The 24,193-nt window shown below is 46.1% G+C and overlaps 1 protein-coding gene across 2 annotated transcripts in view; it reads right to left on the bottom strand.

The window, feature by feature from the left end:
* Positions 1-2,994: 2,994 nt before the first annotated feature.
* The window catches only part of LOC106605839 (ephrin type-B receptor 5), a 65,381-nt gene continuing 44,182 nt past the window's right edge, over positions 2,995-24,193 (bottom strand). Inside the window, exons 6-19 of one of the 2 annotated variants that reach the window (XM_045718781.1) lie at positions 16,320-16,475; positions 9,986-10,257; positions 9,626-9,707; positions 7,115-7,239; positions 6,847-7,009; positions 6,622-6,736; positions 6,456-6,511; positions 5,785-5,901; positions 5,381-5,628; positions 4,895-5,113; positions 4,588-4,737; positions 4,039-4,223; positions 3,705-3,860; positions 2,995-3,586 (exon numbers count right to left, since the gene is read on the bottom strand). In XM_045718781.1, the coding sequence (XP_045574737.1) occupies positions 3,481-3,586; positions 3,705-3,860; positions 4,039-4,223; positions 4,588-4,737; positions 4,895-5,113; positions 5,381-5,628; positions 5,785-5,901; positions 6,456-6,511; positions 6,622-6,736; positions 6,847-7,009; positions 7,115-7,239; positions 9,626-9,707; positions 9,986-10,257; positions 16,320-16,475 (2,150 nt within the window). In that variant the 3' untranslated portion in view covers positions 2,995-3,480. The remainder of the gene's footprint in view (positions 3,587-3,704; positions 3,861-4,038; positions 4,224-4,587; positions 4,738-4,894; positions 5,114-5,380; positions 5,629-5,784; positions 5,902-6,455; positions 6,512-6,621; positions 6,737-6,846; positions 7,010-7,114; positions 7,240-9,625; positions 9,708-9,985; positions 10,258-16,319; positions 16,476-24,193) is intronic. The other variant, XM_045718782.1, reaches the window with a different exon arrangement.

The following is a 24,193-nucleotide window of genomic DNA, read 5'->3' on the forward strand; positions in this document are numbered from 1 at the left end:
AGTCTACTGGAGAAATGTGACATTTCAGTATTCAGACCGCTCGGGAACACCCTTCCTTGCAAGGCCACTGGGCTCTCACCCTTCGAGTGCTCCGTGCATTCAAACATGGTCTCTTTTTTGCTTTCTTGAGTAAGGCAGCTCCAAAACACAGGTGTTTCAGCCAAGCTCAGTGCTTTCTGTGGTGGAGGGGCAGCTAGCGGAAAATACAGAGCGTAGGGGTTGGTAATCTTCTCTAGTTGCACCGTGATGGGCTCAGTGTTCTGTCACTCATGGGGACACTGCGAAATCTAAAGGGAGAGTTAGAAATTTCAAGCCCCTTGGGTGCTGCCATAAATTTACTTTAGAAGTGCCCATCCAAGAAGGCTCAAGGTCATTGGCCACAGATAAAATTGTAAAATCACGTTATATCTACAGTAGCTTTGATTGGACTGATCATGTCAACATCATACTTTCAAAATCTTAGGTAGCAAGCTAGACAAGCAGTCATCATCATGAAACATGTCGACAATCTACTGGCAAATCCTTTTCAATCCTTGTCATATGAAGAGAAATTATAGATAAAACGTATCGGTGCTCATTGGCCATTCGACATAAACATTACACAACAAGTTGGAAATCTCAAATTCAACAATGAGTGGTTTGGAAGGAATCAGTGGCTAACTGCAAGCGTTGCAAAGCAATCACTATTTTGCTTCCCTGCCTGCTATTCGGTGGAGAGGGTGTGTGGTCCAAGTCTGGGTTTAAGGGTATCTTTTCCAAGCTTAAACATTCACACGCAACACCATGGGCCAGAAAAGATCGAATACATTGACCATGTTGTCAATCCAGCATGACTTCTGCCACGTTCAAAACAACTGGAAACTCGGAACTGGGAAATATCAGACTTCAGTGAGTTCAACACAACTGGGAACTCAAAAACTACATTTTGAGCGGTCATCTAACTGGGAATTCCAAGTTGGGAACTCTGGCCTCTTTCTAGAGCTCCAACCTGAAGATCACTGACGTCATGATTCGACCTTGTTTTTTCTGAATTCCAAGTTGTCTTGAAAGCATCCAAAGAATGCCAGACTTTGATGACAAAACTTAATGAAAAAATTTGCCCACAAGAAGGACCGCCATGCCACCTTCCTGTTCAAGTGAGCACAGCACAACAGAGTCCAAAAATGTATTGTATGCTGCTGCATAAATTACGTAATATGCCAGGGAGATATGTATACTGTAGCTAAGAAAGTAATACTAAGTGTATGTTGTGTAGTGAGTTGTTAGTAGCCCATGTGACTCACCCTAATAATGGGGCCCCTTTTCCCCTCATAACTTAGCCTACTGTTCTGACTTGGTGGTGGACATGTAGCCTATAGCCTGTTTTAGAGAAATGTCTTCATCAAATATTGGAAGAGCTTTCATTGTCTGCTTATATGCCCCATTTATTTATCCTAAGGTTCTGACTGTAAGAATAGCCCATGTTCTGAATTCTGTCGCTGTACATTTTAAAAGTGCTAAAAAAATGGTTATATTGACTACGTCCGTCTTAGCTCGCTAATGAATGTCTTAATCGAAATTACGGATAGCCCCTTATCCGCTCACCGTTCCCTTATGCCATAGTTCTACATCTCAATTGTCAGTAGAAACCTCATTTGTTTAAGCAAGTCAGCCATAACAGCCATGTTTTTTAAAAAGGCAGTAAATGAGGCTGAATGAACTGTTTCGCTGCCAGACAAGGCTCCGCTGATAGCCAGGTGTAACAAGCGTAAGGATTCCCTGCATGGTGCTGAAAAGAAACAGTTCCCCAACAGTTTGTGGGCACAGTTTTCACCGTTATAGTGCAATTCATGTATTGCTTAGTGTTGTGTAGTGGCTTTGCTGGCAATTTGTTTTTGAGTTTGTCCCACCAAGATTGACATGCTAAAATCGCTACTGCCCCCTGGTGATTAAACAGTTTTTATGTGTCAGACACATAACAGGCTTAATGCAGTGATTTAAATAAAATCATATTCTTTATTTTACAAATTTGCACAATAGTGGAATAGTGGTGAACACATAAAAATAAACACACTTACTCAAGTGCACACACACACACACACACACACACACACACACACACACACACACACACACACACACACACACACACACACACACACACACACACACACACACACACACACACAATCGAAGAATGAGAGAAGGTGAAGCTCGCGACTGGAGACTTGTAGGTGCCGAGGTCCAGAGTGATGACAAAATCCCGATTTATGACACTGTTCTGGATGGCTGACAATCTGTGGGCTATCAAAGGGGTCAAACACACCTCATCTGAGGCTTTCTCCAGGGAGGGACAGAACACAGAACCCTGGGAGTGTGGAAACCATTGGAGATGTGAAACGGATGAAATTAATATTACTGTGTGAATTAAACTGTCATGTTACAAATGTTGATATGTTTTATTGTACTGTAAGTGCTATGGATTTATTGTTACAGGGAAACTGTGTGATTTTGTTAGCCGGACGGTTCAAGGAGGAGCGACACAGAATGGTGACCCTCCTCAGTTGATGGGGATTTCTTCACGCACGCGCGTACTCACACACACACACACACACACACACACACACACACACACACACACACACACACACACACACACACACACACACACACACACACACACACACACACACACACACACACACACACACATGAACATTAACACAAACAGACCCGAAATACTCACAAAGCATAACATCGCCTTCCTTACTTCGATGGGCAATCAGATCACATAGTCCAGTTAAACCATTTCACATTCACAATGCTCAAATGACCCAGTGACTTTATCTATAAAAAAAGGAATGTGAACTGTGAAATATAAACAGAGGGGGGTGCTGCTCAATGGTGGGTGACTCCATTCTGCCACGACATAAACTACAACCCCATTTCTTGAGTCTAATGGAATAATCCCCATAAAAGTGACCAGGCTAGTGACTGATGGGAAAAACCATTGGCTAATGTTTAGTCAACAAGGGTTGCCATTTTATGATTTCAGTACAGATGATGTGATGTAGCTTAACAAATAATCATGAACAGTGTTCATGATATCAACATTAATCAGTAAAATCAGTTTTGATTGTCTATGCAATTGCTTGTGACTGGAGATCCCTATGTTTGGGTAAAAAATACATTTTCACTGTTTTCATTTATTGAGGGTGGTGACACTTACGAGTGAAAGAGGGAGGGACAGTAGTGAGACAACGTGGGATTTGTGAGAAAAAGAGAGGAGGAAGAGCAAGGTAAAGACTGGCAAAGAGAGAGTTAGAATGGTAACAACAGCAAACAAGTGAAATAAAACACATTTTTTAAGACTTTTCCCCTTCAAATCTTCCTGTTCCTCCTCAGCAACTCTCCTCCCAGATCTTGCTTTGCCTTGGACTACAGCTCCAATAGTGCATCTCTCTGTTACTTCCTGTGAAGCTCTCAGGTGATAGGTCGGTTCTAGACCTCCACCTGGCCCTGGGTGAGGTGAGTTCTGAGCTGCTGGGCTGCATTGGTGATCTTCCTCTGGTGTCCCAACAGGTTCACCCCCAGGTTCTGCACATCCCTGAGGGAAGGAGAGAACGAGAGAGAGAGTTCAGAAAAGTATCAATTGCTTATAATAGCATGATTAGCATTTTATGAAAATAACTTTATTGATATTGAAATGGAAGCCCAGGACTCACTCCATGGTTACCCTGCTGACTCGGTCCAGTGTGTCCAGATGTGCACTCTCAAACTGGTCCTTATATCTGTCCATCCTCAACGCTGTCAGCCACTCACTGACCGTCGCCACTGATGACAGGTCTGTGGGGGTGGGGCTCAGCAGTGGCTGGGTGGAGCTTGAGTTGGAGAGGGAAAGATCGAGATCGAAAATGATTGGCCTAACATAGCAATGATTCAATACATTTACATGATAACGTAATACATGCTCTCCTAAGGTCACTGTTTGTGAATGTGATCCGTTACGTCTGCTGTGTAAAATATGGAAGAAAAGGCAGATGGGAGGTGTAGTCTCACCGGGGATGCTCTGCCTTGAGGGAGGCAGGGTGTCGTATGAGCCTGTCCAGGGAGGAGAGGAGGGAGTCGAAGCCTAGCCGGTCGCCCCTCTCAGCCTGCCAACACTGCAGCATCAGGGAGTGGAGCGCTGGAGGACAGTTATGGGGGGCTGGGAGACGGTACTGGTCTGCTACCACCTTCATTACCTGTATTATAGAGAGGGAAGAGAGAGGAGGTAGGGGAGGGGAGAAAGAAGGGGGACAGGGGCAGGGAGAGGGAGACAGAGAGGCAAAGGGAGAGAGAGAGTGGCGAAGGGAGGAAGAGCAAGAAGAGAGAGAGCGAGAGGGGGAGAGAGAGAGAGGCAGAGAGAGAGAGAGAGAGGCAGAGAGAGAGAGAGGGCGAGAGAGAAAGAAGGAGGAAGGGTATTAGTAACCATCTGGATGTTAACAAGCTGCCCTATATAGAGAGGTCCCAGCAGTACAGAGGGACTTAGAGATGATTAACCATTCTGTTCAGCTGTCAGTGTGTTTAGTCTCTGTTTGGCTCTCACTTAACCCTCCCACAACTCACCTCCTGATTGCTCATGTCCCAGTATGGCCGCTCGCCATATGACATCACTTCCCACATGAGCACTCCGAAGCTCCAGACATCACTAGCTGAGCTGAATTTCCGATGCTGGAAGGCCTCCGGGGCTGTCCACCTGACCGGAATCTTACTGCCCTGAGAGGAGAGAGAAGGGTGAGTGGTTGAGGAATGTGAATGTTGTGATATTCTATTAACATAAGTAGTCTTTTAAAGTGGAAATACAAGACTAAACATCATTAAAGAAACACAAAAGCATAACAACAGGAAAACTCAATTTCCCAGCAGCATGTACCAGTGAGGCAGTGTAGGTGGGCATGTTGTGGTCCAGGCTCCTCATGAGGCGCGACAGGCCAAAGTCAGACACCTTACACACCAGGTTAGAGTTGACCAACACGTTCCTGGCAGACAGGTCCCGGTGGACAAAGTTCCTCTCAGAGAGGTACCTCATCCCAGCCCCAACACCCCTCACCATCCCTACCAGCTGGAGAACACTGAACTGGTCCTCATTCTCCTGGGGGGTGAAAGAGATGGAGAGATAGAGAGAGAGATAGATTATGGTCAGTTATTGTAATATGATGTACTGTTCTATCAGTCTCACCCTGAGGAGTTAGTTACTGTGTAGATGTGAGTCGTAGTTCTTAGTCTAACATGGTGTAGATGTGAGTTGTAGTTCTTAGTCTAACATGGTGTAGATGGGAGTTGTAGTTCTTGGTCGAACATGTTGTAGATGGGAGTTGTAGTTCTTGGTCAAACATGATGTAGATGTTGTAGCTCTCACCCTGAGGAAGGCATCCAGTGGTCCATTCTCCATGAACTCAGTGATGATCCTCTCTGGTGGGTTGTGGGTGACCACCCCCTCCAGCTTCAGCACGTTGGGGTGGTCAAACTGTCCCAGCACCCCCGCCTCGGTCATAAACACCGCCTTCTCTCTGTCTGTCACGCCCCAGCGCAGCGTCTTCACCGCCACCAGCACCTCCCTACGACCCAGGGGCCGGTAGCGCCCCCGAGACACCTCCCCAAACTGGGCTGGTGGGGGAAAGGGTGGGAGAGAGAGAGAGAGAGATATTATGAGTTGAGTTTGGACCCAGCTTGACTCCTGGCCCAACTTATGAGCTATGAAAACACCTGACAAGCTTTTTACAGAACTATCCCTGTAAGCATGGATCAAACCAGGACCCCTACCTGCACCAATCACCTCTTCTATCTTGAGGTGAGAGGGGTCGATCTCACGGGCAAACTCCTTGACCGCCTCACTGGGGTCCTCATAGGTGGAAGGGTCCACGTAGTACTTCACCCCCCCTGCCAGAGGGAACACACAGAGCAGGGATGGCTGTAGTGAACCAGTACAATTACAAAATAGGGCCTGTACAGTGTGTTGATGTACAGTATTTGGCCCTAGACTTTGACATGTCTGGGTCAAGCCATGCTGCGTGACATGCTGCATGATGGCAGAACACTGAGCCCAGAGGGATAATGTCACCCTCAATAAAAACATGCTGCATTTGGACAAGCAGAACATGTATTTCTTCCTCTCCTCATCTTTCTCCCTCCTTTTCCCTCTCCCTTTCATTTCCCATGTCTTTTTCTCTCTGTCTCTCTACAGATGTCTCATGCTGTCACTCTCTCTTCTTCTCTGTCTTTCCCTCCCCTCACCCCCTCTTTCTCCCACAAGCCCTTGGGGTTATGATGGTAATTAGACACGGTCACTACTTCCATTGTCCTCTATAACACAGTGCAGAGGCATCCTCTGCACCAACATGTCAACAACACCATAGAAGTAGCATATACTGTATGTGCAGCTGAGAATATTACAGACAGAATGATAATAGTAGTCATCCTACACGCTGACTCACCTTTGTGGCTGATGTACCTCTGGAGTCTGTCACTGTAGGGGCTCTCCCTCCTCTTACTGAGTAGAGACACAACAAACCAGTGTTTCAGAACATTCAACTGTGTGTGTGTGTGACATGAGTGTGACATGATCATGTATGTGTGGATAGGAGTTAAGGACCCACTCACCTGCGGAACACAAAAACAACCACTATCGCCACAACGACCAGGAGGAAGGCTGCCCCGCCCATCACAGAACCGACCAATAGAGGGAGCCGATTCTGGATCTGCTTAGAACTCCCCTCTGAGAAAGAAAAAGTGAGAAACAGAGAAAGATTTAGAGGGTGTGTTTGACTGTGTGTGTATGTGAGTGTGTGTGTGGCGTGTGCATTTGTGTGTTTGTGTGTGAGTTACCCAGGGCCAATGTAGTGAAGTAGATAGTATGACTGTAGGGGCCATAGCCCCTCTCGTTGCGGGCCCTGATCTGGAAGGCGTAGATGGAGCCAGGAGCCAGAGAGTTGACGGTCACTGTGTTGGTCTCACTGAACACACTCACTGCACTGTCCTCATCTGAACCCTGGGAGAGAGGGGGAGGGAGGGAGAGAGAGAGAATGGTTCAGTCTCTGGGTGTATGTACTTGTGTCTACATGCATATGTGCGTGCATGTGTGTGTAGCCTATACCTTGTCATAGTATCTGAGCTGGTACTCCAGTATGTCTCCATTGGGTCTGTCAGGCTGTGGCCAGGACAGTGTGATGGAGTCTGGGGCTCGACTTAACTGGTGCAGGCTAGGGACCGGAGAGGGCACTGGGAGAGAGAGAGAGAGACGGTGAGAGAGATGTATGAGTTTTGTAAAGAAAGAGGGAGGAAGAAAGAGGAACAGGAGGGAGAACACAAGCTGGCCTTGCCAGATCATGTCAATTCTGTATTGACCAGATGGGGGCAGCATGACACAGACTAGTGAAAGAGCCAGCTCTGTAGAGTGTGTATGGCCAAAGATTTGTGTAACTGACCCAAGATAGCCCAGAGCCTGTCGTTTCCAATGGGAGAAAATGAATCATAGTGGGAAGAACAAGCAAGGAGGTGGGCAGAGCTAAGCACAAGCTAGTGAGATCCTATTGGAGCGTTCTAGCCTTTTTCTCCTTCTACCATGTTGTGTTGCTACCATGTTGTGTTGCTACCATGTTGTTGTCATGTTGTGTTGCTACCATGTTGTGTTGCTACCATGTTGTTGTCATGTTGTGTTGCTACCATGCTGTGTTGTCATGTGTTGCTGCCTTGCTATGTTGTTGTCTTAGGTCTCTCTTTATGTAGTGTTGTGTTGTCTCTCTTGTCATGATGTGTGTTTTGTCCTATATTTATATGTTATTTATTTATTTTCATCCCAGCCCCCGTCCCCGTCCCGTCCCGTCCCCGTCCTAGTCCCCGTCCCTGTCCCCGTCCCTGCCCCCGTCCCCATCCCCGTCCCCGTCCCCACAGGAGGTCTTTGCCTTTTGGTAGGCCGTCATTGTAAATAAGAATTTGTTGTTAACTGACTTGCCTAGTTAAATAATAAATTAAATAAATAAATAAATACATTAATTTGCATATTTCCGTTAGAACGCCTACTATGAAGTGCCCGTCTGCAATAACTCAACTAGCCCTCGCACTCCATTTTTAGAAACGTTGGCAAAGGGTAAAGTATAAAAAACACAGTCCACTCTGTTTGTTACAGATTATAGTTTTGGAAACAGATAACTGTATGGAGATCAAATGTTTAATCAATGAGAAAATGATCAGAATGTTGGCCACTGGGCTTACTCTCATCACCATATTTGGTAGTGAGTTGAAACGCCAACCAGATGCTTCACATTTATACATCCATTGAAACATCTGTCTCATTGTTCTATCTGTGGTATGGACTTGTCTCATTGTTCTATCTGTGGTATGGACTTGTCTCATTGTTCTATCTGTGGTATGGACTTGTCTCATTGTTCTATCTGTGGTATGGACTTGTCTCATTGTTCTATCTGTGGTATGGACTTGTCTCATTGTTCTATCTGTGGTATGGACTTGTCTCATTGTTCTATCTGTGGTATGGACTTGTCTCATTGTTCTATCTGTGGTATGGACTTGTCTCATTGTTCTATCTGTGGTATGGACTTGCCTGCCAGACTTAGCTGTGCCACCACGGCTGCGAACAGGCCCAGTATGACTCTGTGCTTACAATGGTCATATCTATTAGAATTCCTGTCATTTCACAACCCCAAATGCTTTCTCTAACTCACAGAAGGCAACACAAACAGAGGTTATAACAACCTAATAATACCATTATTATTAGCAGATCTCTGCCCGTATGGGGGCTTCAAAATGTTATTTGTTCAAATCTAATTGGCTATAAGAAATTCTTTATTTTCAAAAGGAGGAAAATAGCTAAATAAAAAGTTACAAGTTTCTCTCTGTCTGTCTATAAACTGTCTGTCTATAAACGGCCTGTCTAAACTGTCTGTCTGTAAACTCTCTCCCTCTCTCTCTGTCCCTCTCTATATCGCTCTTCTGAGCATAATGTGAGCTGACAGGATATCGAGTCCAGAGAGCAGGACCGGAAAAGATGGAGAGCAGAAAAGAGAGAGAGATAGAGACTCATACTCATAGAAACTGATGTAGACTGACAGACAGACATGAAGTACACACACACACACACACACACACACACACACACACACACACACACACACACACACACACACACACACACACACACACACACACACACACACACACATAAAAAGAACAAACTGAAAGTTTATTCCTTTACTCTCTTGTCACACTCCTTAAAGGGCAACTTCACCACTTTCATTCTCATGTTCATTATCTCCAGTACAATAGCAGTGTCAACATATGTGAAAACGGCGCATTACTAAGTTTTGTTGAAAAAATATGAAGCTAAAAAGTTCTACCCGATGACATCATCAAAAGTTACAACAAAAAAAGTGATTTTCAAACACTATGAGATTCACGGTGACGTGGGGAGCAAGACTAGAAACTTCTTGAAGGATTTGAAAATTACTTTTAATCCTACAGTGTGATGTTACAGAGAAGCTTTTTAACCACAGATCATAGAAATGCACTGATTTCACGTATGTAGACACTGGTTTGGTGCTGGAGATGAAAAGTGGCAGAAGGGCCCTTTAAGCCTGACTCATGCTCTCACCTGATTGGCTAGTAGTGAAATTGATGCTGGTGAATTGAGGTGGGAAAGGACTCAGAGCTGAGACATCATTGACCGCTTGCACCTGTCAATCAACAGCAGAAAAAAGTAAGACAAGGTTAGGTTAACTAAGTAAGTGGATGTACATTTAATCCAGTATCTATATGAGGTAGGTGACTCTAATGCACAAGTTTTATACCTGTATGAGGTAGGTGACGGGAAATGTAGTGTCTATATGGGGTAGGTGATCAGGGAAGTTTTAGTTCTACCTGTATGAAATAGTTAACTCTCGTACTCATGGGAGTTATAGTCTTACCTCTAAGAGGCATGTAAATCTAGTGCTCATGGGAGTTGTAGTCATACCTGTATAAGGTAGGTGACTCTGGTGAGCAGGTTATTGAGGGTGACCTTGGTCTGCTTGATGCCAGTCTGGGATGGGGTGAAGGTGACCGCCTCTCCACACCAGGAGCACGCCCCCGGGGCGGCGAAGGTGGCCGAGGGACAGATCCTACACACCACCCCGTACCACACCTCGCTACGACCCCCCATGTCCACTGGAGGGCGCCAGCGCAGAGACACCCCACCATCACCACTCTCATACTCCCAGGAGACAGAGGTCGGAGCAGAGGGAGAGCCTGGAGGGGGGAGAGAGAGATATATAGAGGGGGGGAGTGAGAGATGAAACATTTTGAACCTCTTTGGTTAGTGCCAGGATCAGCACATTAAAACAGCACTCATCAACTCCAGTTGACACATGATCATATCTCAGGGACAGATAGAGAGAATGAGTGATGTCAGAGAGACAGAGAGGGATGGGGACTGGGGAGACAAATGGGGCTTAGAAAGTAAGGCAGAATATATGTTAGTGAACAATAATCTAATCATTTAAATGTAATCTAGGAAGAGAGGAAGAGAGAGATGTATAAGAAGGGAAGGAAGGAGAGAGAGTAAGGGATGGAGAAAGAGGGAAAGAAGGAGAGAGAGTAAGGGAGGGAGGAATAGAGAAGGAAAGAAAATGCTGAATTAGAGAGATGAGTCCCTTCAGAAAGTTCACCTGTCACGTCCTGACCAGTATAGAGGATATTGTGTTATTGTAGTTTGGTCAGGACGTGGCAGAGGGTAGTTTATTTATGTATTACGGGGTTTTTTGGTCACTGGTCTATGTTTGTATTTCTATGTGTATGTTCTAGAATAGTTTTCTATGTGTAGGTTGGGTGCTGGACTCTCAATTGGAGGCAGGTGTTTCTAGTTGCCTCTGATTGGGAGTCCTATAAATAGGTGTGTGTTTTTGTCACTTGTGGGTAGTTGTTTGATAGCACTGCTTTTGTTGAGCCTGCTTCTCTGTTCCTGTCGTTAGTTTGTTTATTGTTTTTCCGTGGTGTTCGCATTTATTATAAATAAATATGTTGAGGACACAACCCGCTGCGCCTTGGTCCCCTTCTCTCTTCCACGACAGCTGTGACAGAACTACCCACCACAACAGGACCAAGCAGCGGAAGAAGGAGCAGGTCACTAACTACATGGACTATGGCGAAGAATGGACTTGGGAGGAGATTCTGGACGGGGCTGGACCTTGGCATCAGGCTGGGGAATACCGTCGCCCATGGGAGGAGATCGAGGAGGCGAAGGCTGAGAGGCGGCGTTATGAGGCTATGTACGCGCTGGCAAGGGAGCCCGAGAGGCAGCCCCAATAATTTTTTTTGGGGGGGCACAAGGGCAGTTTGGCGGGGCGAGGATGGAGCCCCAGGCCAGCTCCCCGTACCCTTTTTGGGCAGAGACAAACTGGACAGGTCCCGTGCTTTGGGGTGATGGGTGCTGTGGCGAGGCCGGGTATTTTCAGGCCGGTACGCGCAGTACCAGCGCCCCGCATGTGCCAGGGGAAAGTGGGCATCCAGCCAGTAGGGGTGATGCCAGCCCTGCGCTCGAGACCGCCAGTGCGCCTCTACGGTCCAGTGTTTCCCGCTACACGCACTAGCCTTGAGGTGCGTGTCTCCAGGCTGGCACGCCCAGTACCAGCCCCACGCATCAGGCTTCTAGTGCGTCAACCCAGTCCGACTCGGCCTGTTCCCGCTCCCCGCACTAGCCCTGAGGTGCGTGTCTCCAGGCTGGCACGTCCAGTACCAGCCCCACGCATCAGGCTTCTAGTGCGTCAACCCAGTCCGACTCGGCCTGTTCCCGCTCCCCGCACTAGCCCTGAGGTGCGTGTCTCCAGGCTGGCACGTCCAGTACCAGCCCCACGCATCAGGCTTCTAGTGCGTCAGCCCAGCCTCACCAGTCTGGTGCCGCCAGAGCCACCCGCCAGTCAGGAGCTGCCAGAGCCGCCCGCCAGTCAGGAGCTGCCAGAGCTGCCCGCCAGTCAGGAGCTGCCAGAGCCGCCCGCCAGTCAGGAGCTGCCAGAGCCGCCCGCCAGTCAGGAGCTGCCAGAGCGGCCCGCCTGTCCGGATCTGCCAGAGCCGCCGCCAGCCGGGCGCAGCAAGGGTCGCCCGCCAGCCGGGCGCAGCCAGAGACGCCCGCCAGCCGGGCGCAGCAAGAATCGCCCGCCAGCCGGGCGAAGTCAGGATCGCCCACCAGTCCTCCGGCACGGCCAGGGGCACCACCTAAGTGGGCGACGTCGAGGGTGGAGCGGAGTCCACGTCCCGCACCTGAGCCGCCTCCAATATAGGTGGGTTGGGGAGGGGGGGGTGTAGCCACCCTCCCTTCCCTCCCTCTAGTTTAGGGGGGATTTTTCTGTTTGTTTTGGGGGTTCTCTGTGTTTTGTGTAGGTGCATCCGGGGTCTGCACCTTTGGGGGGGGGGGAACTGTCACATCCTGACCAGTATAGAGGATATTGTGTTATTGTAGTTTGGTCAGGACGTGGCAGAGGGTACTTTATTTATGTATTATGGGGTTTTTTGGTCACTGGTCTATGTTTGTATTTCTATGTGTATGTTCTAGGATAGTTTTCTATGTGTAGGTTGGGTGCTGGACTCTCAATTGGAGGCAGGTGTTTCTAGTTGCCTCTGATTGGGAGTCCTATAAATAGGTGTGTGTTTTTGTTTGTCACTTGTGGGTAGTTGTTTGATAGCACTGCTTTTGTTGAGCCTGCTTCTCTGTTCCTGTCGTTAGTTTGTTTATTGTTTTTCCGTGGTATTTGCATTTATTATAAATAAATATGTTGAGGACGCAACCCGCTGCGCCTTGGTCCCATTCTCTCTTCCACGACAGCTGTGACATCACCCCTGACCTTTTCCACATGTTGTTGTGTTTCAGCCTGAATTTAAAATAGATACAATTGAGTCAAATGCCTTATACACAATAGCCCATAATGTCAAAGTTGAATTATGATTTTAGACATTTTTACAAATTAATACAAAATGAAAAGCTGAAATGTCTTGCGTCAATAAATATTCAACCCCTTTGTTATTGCAAGCCTAAGTAAGTTCAGGAGTAAAAAGTTTGCTTAACAAGTCACATAAGTTGCATGGACTCTGTGAGCAATAATAGTGTTTATCATGATTTCTAAATGACTACCTCATCACTGTACCCTATACATACAATTATCTGTAAGGTCCCTCAGTCGAGCAGTGAATTTCAAACACAGATTCAACCACAAAGACCAGGGAGGTTTTCCAATGCCACGCAAAGAAGTGCAGCTATTGGTAGATGGGTAAAAATAAAAAAGCAGACATTGAATATTCCTATGAGCATGGTGAAGTTATTAATTACACTTCCAAAATACAGGCGTCCTTCCCTAACTCAGCTGCCAGAGAAGAAAGAAACCACTCAGGGATTTTTACCATGAGGCCAATGGTGACTTTACAACAGTTAGAGTTTAATGGCTGTGACACAGGGGCGGAAATCCCGGGGGGGACGGGGGGCACACGACCCCCCCACCCTGGGAAAAATATGATTTGTCCCCCCCAATATCACTGAAACATAACTATGTAATTGAAATAATATTAATAATACGCAATGAAAGCAATTGTGCTGATTATAGACACTTAATAGCGCGTTTTTAAGTTTCAAAAGATTGCGACCCCCCCGCCCTTTGCCTCACAATGGTTTGATCCACTGCCAGTTCCTTAGCTTGCTACGTAACTGCCATGAGGTTCATCCAGTCAATCGCGCACACACACACTAGCTGAATATGCAGAGCTAGCGCGCAAATATTAACTATTAAGCTAGCTAGTACCTATTCCATTTATGTGGCGTCGTCAAAGATGGAATCAGCATGCAGATGATGTAAGTTAGTGCTTCAAAGTCCCTGTGATAAGGTTAGCGATAAACTGAAGTCCAAACTGAACAGAACTACACTCTCTTCTACCATTGTCTTAAATATATTTAATGGTCTCGTTGCAAAAGCTAAATTGTCGCAAGAGAACTTTTATTTATTTATTTTATTTCACCTTTATTTAACCCGGGTAGCAAAGATTATAGCAAACACCACTGAAACTGAATTGGTGCTCGCTAGCTTTGCAAATTCAGCTATTGTTGGAAGCCAGCCAATATGAAACAAACTATTAAAATTACAAAAAGTTGCAGCATATGTTGTGTAAATGGTGAACTCATACAGCTGTCAACTCTTGTCATTTTAATCCGTTTCACATTTGCTAGCTACCTTTTAGATCGAAGCCCATATAGAATGATTGAAGATGATAGAAGCCCATCTCCTACTGTAAATAACCTACACACTGTGTGTGTAGCCAGCCAGCCAGCCATGTAGAAAAATGGCAGAAAAATAAAAGACGGAGTATTTTTCAATACACCAAAACGCATAGTAAGAACCCTAGTAGCCTAATATCTCAAAGACTAGTTGATAAAATGTTCATAAGAAAGAAATGAAATTCTAATGGAAATGTTTCACAATGATGTCATTAGGCAGAGCAGGCAACAGATGGCACACAGACAGCAGAGTTGGGGACAGATATGCAGGGACAGACTGGCAGAAACAGGGAGTCTCAGGTAAGTTTGTTGAGTCTTTGTTTGGCAACATTATGAAAGGTTCTCCATTTTTTTTACTTATAAAATAGGAACATAATTGGAAAATGCCATGGATACCCCCACTCTCAACTTAAACTGGTGACTGAACTAAGATTTGTTAAAGGCAATGGTATTGCTGTTGTGATTAGTTGTGTAGTTTTGGGTAGTTAGGAGTATGGCAAACACCTTATTTCTTTGGTTCCTCAATATACATTTACCATATTACAATGTAGGTTATGTGTTACAGCACTACTTTTGGTGTCCCCCTCAGGAATTGCTCTTGAGAAAATTTCATGTAATTGTCCCCTCCAAAGTGGATATCAGATTTTCGCCCCTGCTGTGACAGGAAAAAACAGAGGATGGATCAACAACATTGTAGTTACTCCACAATTCTAATCTAATTGACAGAGTGAAAAGAAGGAAGCCTGTACAGAATAGAAATATTCCAAAATACTGCAAAAAAATTAACTTTATGTCCTGAATACAAAGTGTTATGTTTGGGGCAAATCCAACACATCACTGATGTCACTTGTTAAATCCACTTCAATCAGTGTAAAGAAGGATTTTTAAGCCTTGAAACAATTGATGCATGGATTGTGTATGTGTGCCATTCAGAGGGTGAATGGGCAAGACAAAAGATTTAAGTGCCTTTGAACGGGGTATGGTAGTAGGTGCCAGGCGTACCGGTTGTAGTTTTTCAAGAACTGCAACGCTGCTGGGTTTTTTCACACTTTAACAGTTTCCCGTGTGTATCAACAATGGTCCACCACCCAATAATATCCAGCCAACATGACGACTGTGGGAAGCATTGGAGTCAACATGGGCCAGCATCCCTGTGGAACTCTTTCAACACCTTGTGGAGTCCATACCCCGATGAATTGAGGCTGTTCTGAGGGCAAAGGGGGGTTCAACTCAATATTAGGAAGGTGTTTCTAACACTGGAGTTGCTTACCAAGAACACAGTGAACGTTCCTGAGTGGCCTAGTTACAGTTTTGACTTAAATCGGCTTGAAAATCTATGGTAAGACTTGAAAATGTCTGTCTAGCAATAATCAACAAACTTGACAGCGCTTGAAGAATTAAAAAAAGAATAATGTACAAATATTGTACAATCCAGGTGGGCAAAGACTCATCTGTAATCAGCTGTAATCTGTAATCAGATGTAATCAGCTGTAATCTGTAATCAGCTGTAATCGCTGTAATCTGTAATCGCTGTAATCGCTGCCAAATGTGTTTCTAACATGCATCACTCAGGGGTTGAAATACTTATGTAAATGAGATATTTCTGTATTTCATTTTCATTACATTTACAAAAATTCACTTTGTCGTTATGGGGTACTGTGTATAGATGGGTGAGAGAAAAGATCTATGGAATCCATTTAGAATTCAGGTTGAAACACAACAAAATGTGGAATAAGTCAGGAGGTGTGAATACTTTCTGAAGGCACTGTACATATTATATGTGCTGAAGTAGATACTTATCTCTGGGTAAAAGCATCGGCTAAATGACTAAATATATATGTTAGCTTTTTAATCAGACAGATCTATTTGTTACATAATGCTGCTAGTGCATGTAGCTAATCTGATTCACACACACACACACACACACACACACACACACACACACACACACACACACACACCCACACCCACACCCACACACACACACACACACACCCACACCCACACACACACACACACACACACACACACACACACACACACACAAATAGCTCACTTGTGCAGGCGGAGGAGTTGACGTCGGCGGGTGCTCTGTAGAAGCCGCTGCGACACTCACACACACGCGATCCCTCCTGACTGGTTCTGCTGTTAGACGGACACGCTGAACACGGAACCGAACCCAACACCGACTTAAAGTACCCCACTGGACATGCTGCAGAGAGAGAGAGAGATAGATAGAGAGAGAGAGAGAGAGAGAGAGAGGGAGAGATCTCTTTGGGTCAGTTCTAGTGCCAGGATCAACAGATTAAAACAGCACTCATCAACTCCAGTTCACACATGATCATAGAGAAGAATGTACTTACTGTACTAGCTGCCTATACTGTAGCTCTCTCTGAACGTACTGTAATGCAGTGAGAGATTCTGCCTATACTGTAGCTCTCTCTGAACGTACTGTAATGCAGTGAGAGATTCTGCCTATACTGTAGCTCTCTCTGAACGTACTGTAATGCAGTGAGAGATTCTGCCTATACTGTAGCTCTCTCTGAACGTACTGTAATGCAGTGAGAGATTCTGCCTATACTGTAGCTCTCTCTGAACGTACTGTAATGCAGTGAGAGATTCTGCCTTTACTGTAGCTCTCTCTGAACGTACTGTAATGCAGTGAGAGATTCTGCCTATACTGTAGCTCTCTCTGAACGTACTGTAATGCAGTGAGAGATTCTGCCTATACTGTAGCTCTCTCTGAACGTACTGTAATGCAGTGAGAGATTCTGCCTATACTGTAGCTCTCTCTGAACGTACTGTAATGCAGTGAGATATTCTGCCTATACTGTAGCTCTCTCTGAACGTACTGTAATGCAGTGAGAGATTCTGCCTATACTGTAGCTCTCAGCAGTTAGACACTTATAAGACAGAGACATGTACTCTTCAAGTCTATGAATGCTGTTCCAGACTTGATGAGTGCATGTCTCTGTCTAATAAGTGTCTAACTGCTGTTGCAGATGTGGAGAGATGAGGAGAGATAGAGAGCGTGAGTAAGAGAGAGAGATAGAGAGAGTGTTATCAGTCATATGAGACCGTATAAAAAACGTTTTTTTTCATTCCTGAAAATATTCTCCGAACACTTTTAGCATGGTCTGTTCATTATGTTAGGTGATAACTACTGGGGGTTATGGGACAGGCACAGAGCGAGATAAAGAGAGAGAAAGAAAAAAGTGTGTTTATCTGTCATTGTGTGTGTGTGTGTGTGTGTGTGTGTGTATCTGTCATTGTGTGTGTATCTGTCATTGTGTGTGTGTGTGTGTGTATCTGTCATTGTGTGTGTGTGTGTATCTGTCATTGTGTGTGTGTATCTGTCATTGTGTGTGTGTGTGTGTGTGTGTGTGTGTGTGTGTGTGTGTGTGTGTGTGTGTGTGTGTGTGTGTGTGTGTGTGTGTGTGTGACAGTCCTTGGACATGATAGTCTGAGTGCTCTGCTGAACACCTCTCACATCCTCTGACCTTATTTAGATAACCTTTTCACCAGCATGTACCACCTCCAAAGGTTGACAAGAGGTGTGTGTGAGTGTGTGTGTGGGTATGTGCGCGTGTCTGTGGGTGTGTTTGTAGAGAATGCATGTGTACAGGGAGACAGTATAAAGAGAGAGAGGGAATAGAGGAGACGTGGAGAGACAGGGGAGATGTTTAAACAGATAAAAGGTTTCCTGTGTTCTCACTTGTCTGGAAGAGCACAGATCTACTCTCAGACACAGGCGTGAAGTCGGAGAGGGGTGGAAAGATAGAGGGAGGGAGAAGGAGAGAGAAGAGAGAGGGAGGGAGAGAGAGAGAGAGGGAGAGAGAGGGAGAAAGAGAGAGAATGATAGATGAGAAAGAGGGAGAAAGAGAGAGATGGAGAAAGAGGGACAAAGAGGGAGAGCGAGAGAACTTGGTAGTGGAAAAGAGGAAAGAAGAAAGGGGAAAGACAGAGGGCAGAGGAGAGAGGAGCAGAGAGGGGCAGAGAGGAGAAGAAAGGAGGAGAGATGAGGAGGAAAGAGGAGGAGAGAGGATGAGATAGGAGCAGAGAAGAGGAGAGAGGAGGAGATGAGAGGAGGAGAGAGGAGGAGAGAGGAGAAGAAAGGAGGAGAGATGAGGAGGAAAGAGGAGGAGAGAGGATGAGATAGGAGGAGAGAGGAGCAGAGAAGAGGAGAGAGGAGGAGAGAGGAGGAGATGAGAGGAGCAGAGAGGAGGAGAGAGGAGCAAAGAGGAGCAGAGAGGAGGAGAGAGGAGCAGAGAGGAGCAGAGAGGAAGAGGGAGGAGGAGAGGAGGAAAGAGGAGGTACGAGGGGGAGTGAGAAACCCCTCTCCTCCTCTCTCCTCCACTCTCACTCCATCCCTCTAACGGTCTCAATCATCCTCTCTCTTTTTCTGATTCCCTCTCCTCCGCTCTCACTCCATCCCTCACCACCTTCTCTCTTTCTAACGCCTCTCCTCCTCTCTCCTCCTCTCTCCTCCACTCTCCTCCACTCTCCTCCACTCTGCTCCTCTCTCCTCCTCTTAGAAAGAGAGAAGGTGGGGAGGGATGGAGTGAGAGTGGAGGAGAGGAGAGGGAATCTGAAAGAGAGAGAGGATGATTGAGACCGTTAGAGGGATGGAGTGAGAGTGGAAGAGAGAGGAGGAGAGGTGTTAGAAAGAGAGAGAAGGTGGTGAGGGATGAGTGAGAGTGGAGGAGAGGGAATCAGAAAGAGAGAGAGGATGATTGAGACGTTAGCGAGAGGGAGAGAGATGATAAGGAAGGTGGGGTAGTTATAGTGGGAAAAGAGGGTGGAATGTGAGACACAGAAAGAGAGAAAGAGAGAAGTACTGGTAGAGGAGTGGAGAGAAAAGGGAATTGTTCCATCCATCTTTCATGCCTCTGGCACACATTACCAGATGTGTTCTATAGGGCTGTGACACGGAACACGACTTCACTACAAAACTTCTCCCGCTGTTTCTATTGCCAACAATAACCCGCACTTTCTATTTGCCCTCCCCTCCGCCCCTCTCAGCCAATCACACAGCTTCTATTACTGCTCCCTCTTCTGCCCTCTGCCCCTTCCTCTGTCTGCATCCCCCTCTCCCTCCCTTCCTCCATCCACCCTCCCTCTGTTTCCACACAATGGACGGTTAATACAGCTTATGTATATTATGAACTGGAGGCCCGCATGTCTTTACATTACCACTCACTATACTGAGGGAAGGAGGAGGCCCGCATGTCTTTACATTACCACTCACTATACTGAGGGAAGGAGGAGGCCCGCATGTCTTTACATTACCACTCACTATACTGAGGGAAGGAGGAGGCCCGCATGTCTTTACATTACCGCGCACTATACTGAGGGAAGGAGGAGGCCCGCATGTCTTTACATTACCACTCACTATACTGAGGGAAGGAGGAGGCCCGCATGTCTTTACATTACCACGCACTATACTGAGGGAAGGAGGAGGCCCGCATGTCTTTACATTACCACTCACTATACTGAGGGAAGGAGGAGGCCCGCATGTCTTTACATTACCAGTCACTATACTGAGGGAAGGAGGAGGCCCGCATGTCTTTACATTACCACTCACTATACTGAGGGAAGGAGGAGGCCCACATGTCTTTACATTACCACTCACTATACTGAGGGAAGGAGCAGGGTGAGAGAGGGAGGGTGAGGAACAGGGAGGGAGAGAGAGGGAGGGTGAGGAACAGGGAGAGAGAGAGAGAGGGAGGGTGAGAAACAGGGAGAGAGAGAGGGAGGGTGAGGAACAGGGAGGGAGAGAGAGGGAGGGTGAGGAACAAGGAGAGAGGGGGGGTGAGAGAGGGAGGGTGAGGAACAGGGAGGGAGAGAGGGAGGGTGAGGAACAGGGAGGGAGAGAGAGGGAGGGTGAGGAACAAGGAGAGAGGGGGGGGTGAGAGAGGGAGGGTGAGGAACAGGGAGGGAGAGAGAGGGAGGGTGAGGAACAGGGAGAGAGAGGGAGGGTGAGGAACAGGGAGAGAGAGGGAGGGTGAGAGAGGGAGGGTGAGGAACAGGGAGGGAGAGAGAGGGAGGGTGAGGAACAGGGAGAGGGAGAGAGTGAGGGTGAGGAACAGGGAGAGAGAGGGAGGGTGAGGAATAGGGAGAGAGAGGGAGGGTGAGAGAGGGAGGGTGAGGAACAGGGAGGGAGAGAGAGGGAGGGTGAGGAACAGGGAGAGAGAGGGAGGGTGAGGAATAGGGAGAGAGAGGGAGGGTGAGAGAGGGAGGGTGAGGAACAGGGAGGGAGAGAGAGGGAGGGTGAGGAACAGGGAGAGGGAGAGAGTGAGGGTGAGGAACAGGGAGAGAGAGAGGAAGGGTGAGGAACAGGGAGAGAGAGAGAGAGGGAGGTATAGAGGATGGGGAGGAAAATGAGTTAATAATAAACACACATTAACAAACAGCAGTGGACACCGCAATGCATTAACAGTGACCGAGAGAGAGAGAGAGAGAGAGAGAGAGATGTAGAAAGGAAAGAGGGATGGGACTGAAATGGTGGCAGAGAAAAAGAGAGGGACACAATGAAAGAGAGAGAAAGAAAAAAGAGAGAAAGATTAGAAAGAACCAAAAGAGAATAATAAGCAGAAACAAAGGGAGAGCGAGAGAGAGAGAGAGAGAGAGAGAGAGATGGATGGATGGATGGCAATGAAGTGTATAATTTGCTGTTGACATTGTACTTGGTATTTAGATCACTGACCCAATTTCTCCTTCTCTCTCTCTTATGTGCTCATTCTCTCTTGCTCCCAGCATTCTAATCTGACACACACACACACACACACACACACACACACACACACACACACACACACACACACACACACACACACACACACACACACACACACACACACACACACACACACACACACACACACACACACAGAGACTTGTCCTAGCGCAGATGCAGCCACACACAGGAGACATGAATACACATGGTTCCATGGGCAAATATCTTGTTCCCTTCTGTCTCTTTCTATCCTCTCCTCCCTCTCTCCCTTCTCTCTCTCTATCCTCTCCTCCCTCTCTCCCGTCTGTCTATCTCTATCCTCTCCTCCCTCTCTCCCTTCTGTCTGTCTCTATCCTCTCCTCCTTCTCTCACTTCTGTCTATCTCTATCCTCTCCTCCCTCTCTCCCTTCTCTCTCTCTATCCTCTCCTCCCTCTCTCCCATCTGTCTATCTCTATCCTCCCTCTCTCCCTCTATCCTCTCCTCCCTCTCTCCCTCTATCCTCTCCTCCCTCTCTCCCTTCTCTCTCTCTCTATCCTAACCTCCCTCTCTCTCGTCTGTCTATCTCTATCCTCTCCTCCCTCTCTCCCTTCTGTCTATCTCTATCCTCTCCTCCCTGTCTATCTCTAGCCTCTCCTCCCTCTGTCTATCTCTATCCTCTCCTCCCTCTCTCCCTTCTGTCTATCTCTATCCTCTCTGTCTATCTCTAGCCTCTCCTCCCTCTGTCTATCTCTATCCTCTCCTCCCTCTCTCCCTTCTGTCTATCTCTATCCTCTCCTCCCTGTCTATCTCTAGCCTCTCCTCCCTCTATCTATCTCTAGCCTCTCCTCCCTCTGTCTGTCTCTATCCTCTCCTCCCTCTCTCCCGTCTGTCTGTCTGTCTGTCTCTATCCTCTCCTCCCTCTCTCCCTTCTGTCTATCTCTATCCTCTCCCCGTTTCCCTCTCCATCTCTCCACTGTACGTCTGTGACATTTTATAGTTATTGACGTTTGTTCAGGAAATGCATATTGAATGGTAATAACATGTTCTAATCTGCTCCATGTCCCTTTAAGCCCTGCCCTGGTTACACTCAGTCTCATATAAAAACACCTCATGCCTTAACTTCTTTGGGATAGGTGGCAGTATTTTCACGGCCGGATAAAAAACATACCCGATTTAATCTGGTTACTACTCCTGCCCAGAAACTAGAATATGCATATAATTAGTAGATTTGGATAGAAAACACTCTAAAGTTTCTAAAACTGTTTGAATGGTGTCTGTGAGTATAACAGAACTCATATGGCAGGCCAAAACCTGAGAAGATTCCATACAGGAAGTGCCCTGTCTGACAATTTGTTGTCCTTCTGTTGCATCTCTATCAAAAATACAGCATCTCTGCTGTAACGTGACATTTTCTAAGGCTTCCATTGGCTCTCTAAAACCGCCAGAAAGTGGAATGGGGTGTCTGCTGTCTCTGGGCGAAGAACAGCAGGAGAATTTGTAAGTGGTCAGCCTGGGGACAGTGACACTGGAGATGCGTGGTCACGAGACTACTCCATTTTTTTCTTTCAGCCTTTGAATGAATACAACGTTGCCCGGTTGGAATATTATCGCTATTTTACGAGAAAAATAGCATAAAAATTGATTTTAAACAGCGTTTGACATGCTTCTAAGTACGGTAATGGAATATTTAGAAAATTTTTGTCACGAAATGCGCTTGCGCGTCGTCCCTTCGGATAGTGACCTGAATGCATGAACAAAACGGAGCTATTAGAATATAACTATGGATTATTTGGAACCAAAACAACATTTGTTGTTGAAGTAGAAGTCCTGGGAGTGCATTCTGACGAAGAACAGCAAAGGTAATCCAATTTTTCTAATAGTAATTCTGAGTTTAGGTTGTCCCAAACTTGGTGGGTGTCAAAATAGCTAGCCGTGATGGCCGAGCTATGTACTTCGCCGAAAAGCTATTTCAAAATCTGACACCGCGATTGCATAAAGGAGTTCTGTATCTATAATTCTTTAAATAATTGTTATGTATTTTGTGAACGTTTATCATGAGTAATTTAGTAAATTCACCGGAAGTTTGCGGTGGGTATGCTAGTTCTGAACATCACATGCTAATGTAAAAAGCTGTTTTTTGATATAAATCTGAACTTGATTGAACAAAACATGCATGTATTGTATAACATAATGTCCTAGGAGTGTCATCTGATGAAGATCATCAAAGGTTAGTGCTGCATTTAGCTGTGGTTTTGTTTTATGTGACATATATGCTTGCTTGGAAAATGGATGTGTGATTATTTGTGTCTATGTACTCTCCTAACATAATCTAATGTTTTGCTTTCGCTGTAAAGCCTTTTTGAAATCGGACAATGTGGTTAGATTAACGAGAGTCTTATCTTTAAAATGGTGTAAAATTGTTGATTGTTTGAGAAAATTGAATTGTGGTATTTTAGTTGGTTTTGTATTTCGCGCCGTGCGATGCCATTGGCTGTTGGCTAGGGGTTCCGCAGGCGGAACGGGGTTCCGCTAGCGGAACGTCTGTCCTCAACAGGTTAATGGATTGTCCCTCTCAGAAAAACAGGTCTGAACATTTAACACTATCCAGTTCATATCAGATAGCTCCAGTACTTACTGTCATAATATCAACATGAGGTTACATGACCTGGAGAAAGATATTTCCTAGACATATTGGGCTCCCGAGTGGTGCAGCGGTCTAATGTACTGTATCTCAGTGCTAGAATCATCACTACAGACCCTGGTTCAATTCCAGGCTGAATCACAACCGGCCGTGATTGGGAGTCCCGTAGGGTGGCGCACAATTGACCCAGCGTCGTCTGGGTTTGACCGGGGTAGGCCGTCAAATAAGATTTTTTTCTTAACTGACTTGACTAGTTAAATAAAGATTACATTTTTAAAAAAGTAAAAAAATAGATATAACATAATGCAGATCAAACAGCAAACGTACACTCTTAGAAAAAAGGGTTCCAAAAGGGTTCTTCGGCTGTACCCATAAGAGAAGAGAACCCTTTTTGGTTCCAGGTAGAACCCTCTTTGGTTACAGGTAGAACCCTTTGGGGTTCCATGTAGAACCCTCCATGGAAAAGGTTTTACATGGAACCACAATTCCAGTGGGTCAGAAGTTTACATACACTAAGTTGACTGTGCCTTTAAACAGCTTGGAAAATTCCAGAAAATTATGTCATGGCTTTAG

The sequence above is a fragment of the Salmo salar genome, chromosome ssa05 (genome assembly GCF_905237065.1).
Source record: "Salmo salar chromosome ssa05, Ssal_v3.1, whole genome shotgun sequence".
Lineage (NCBI taxonomy): Eukaryota > Metazoa > Chordata > Actinopteri > Salmoniformes > Salmonidae > Salmo > Salmo salar.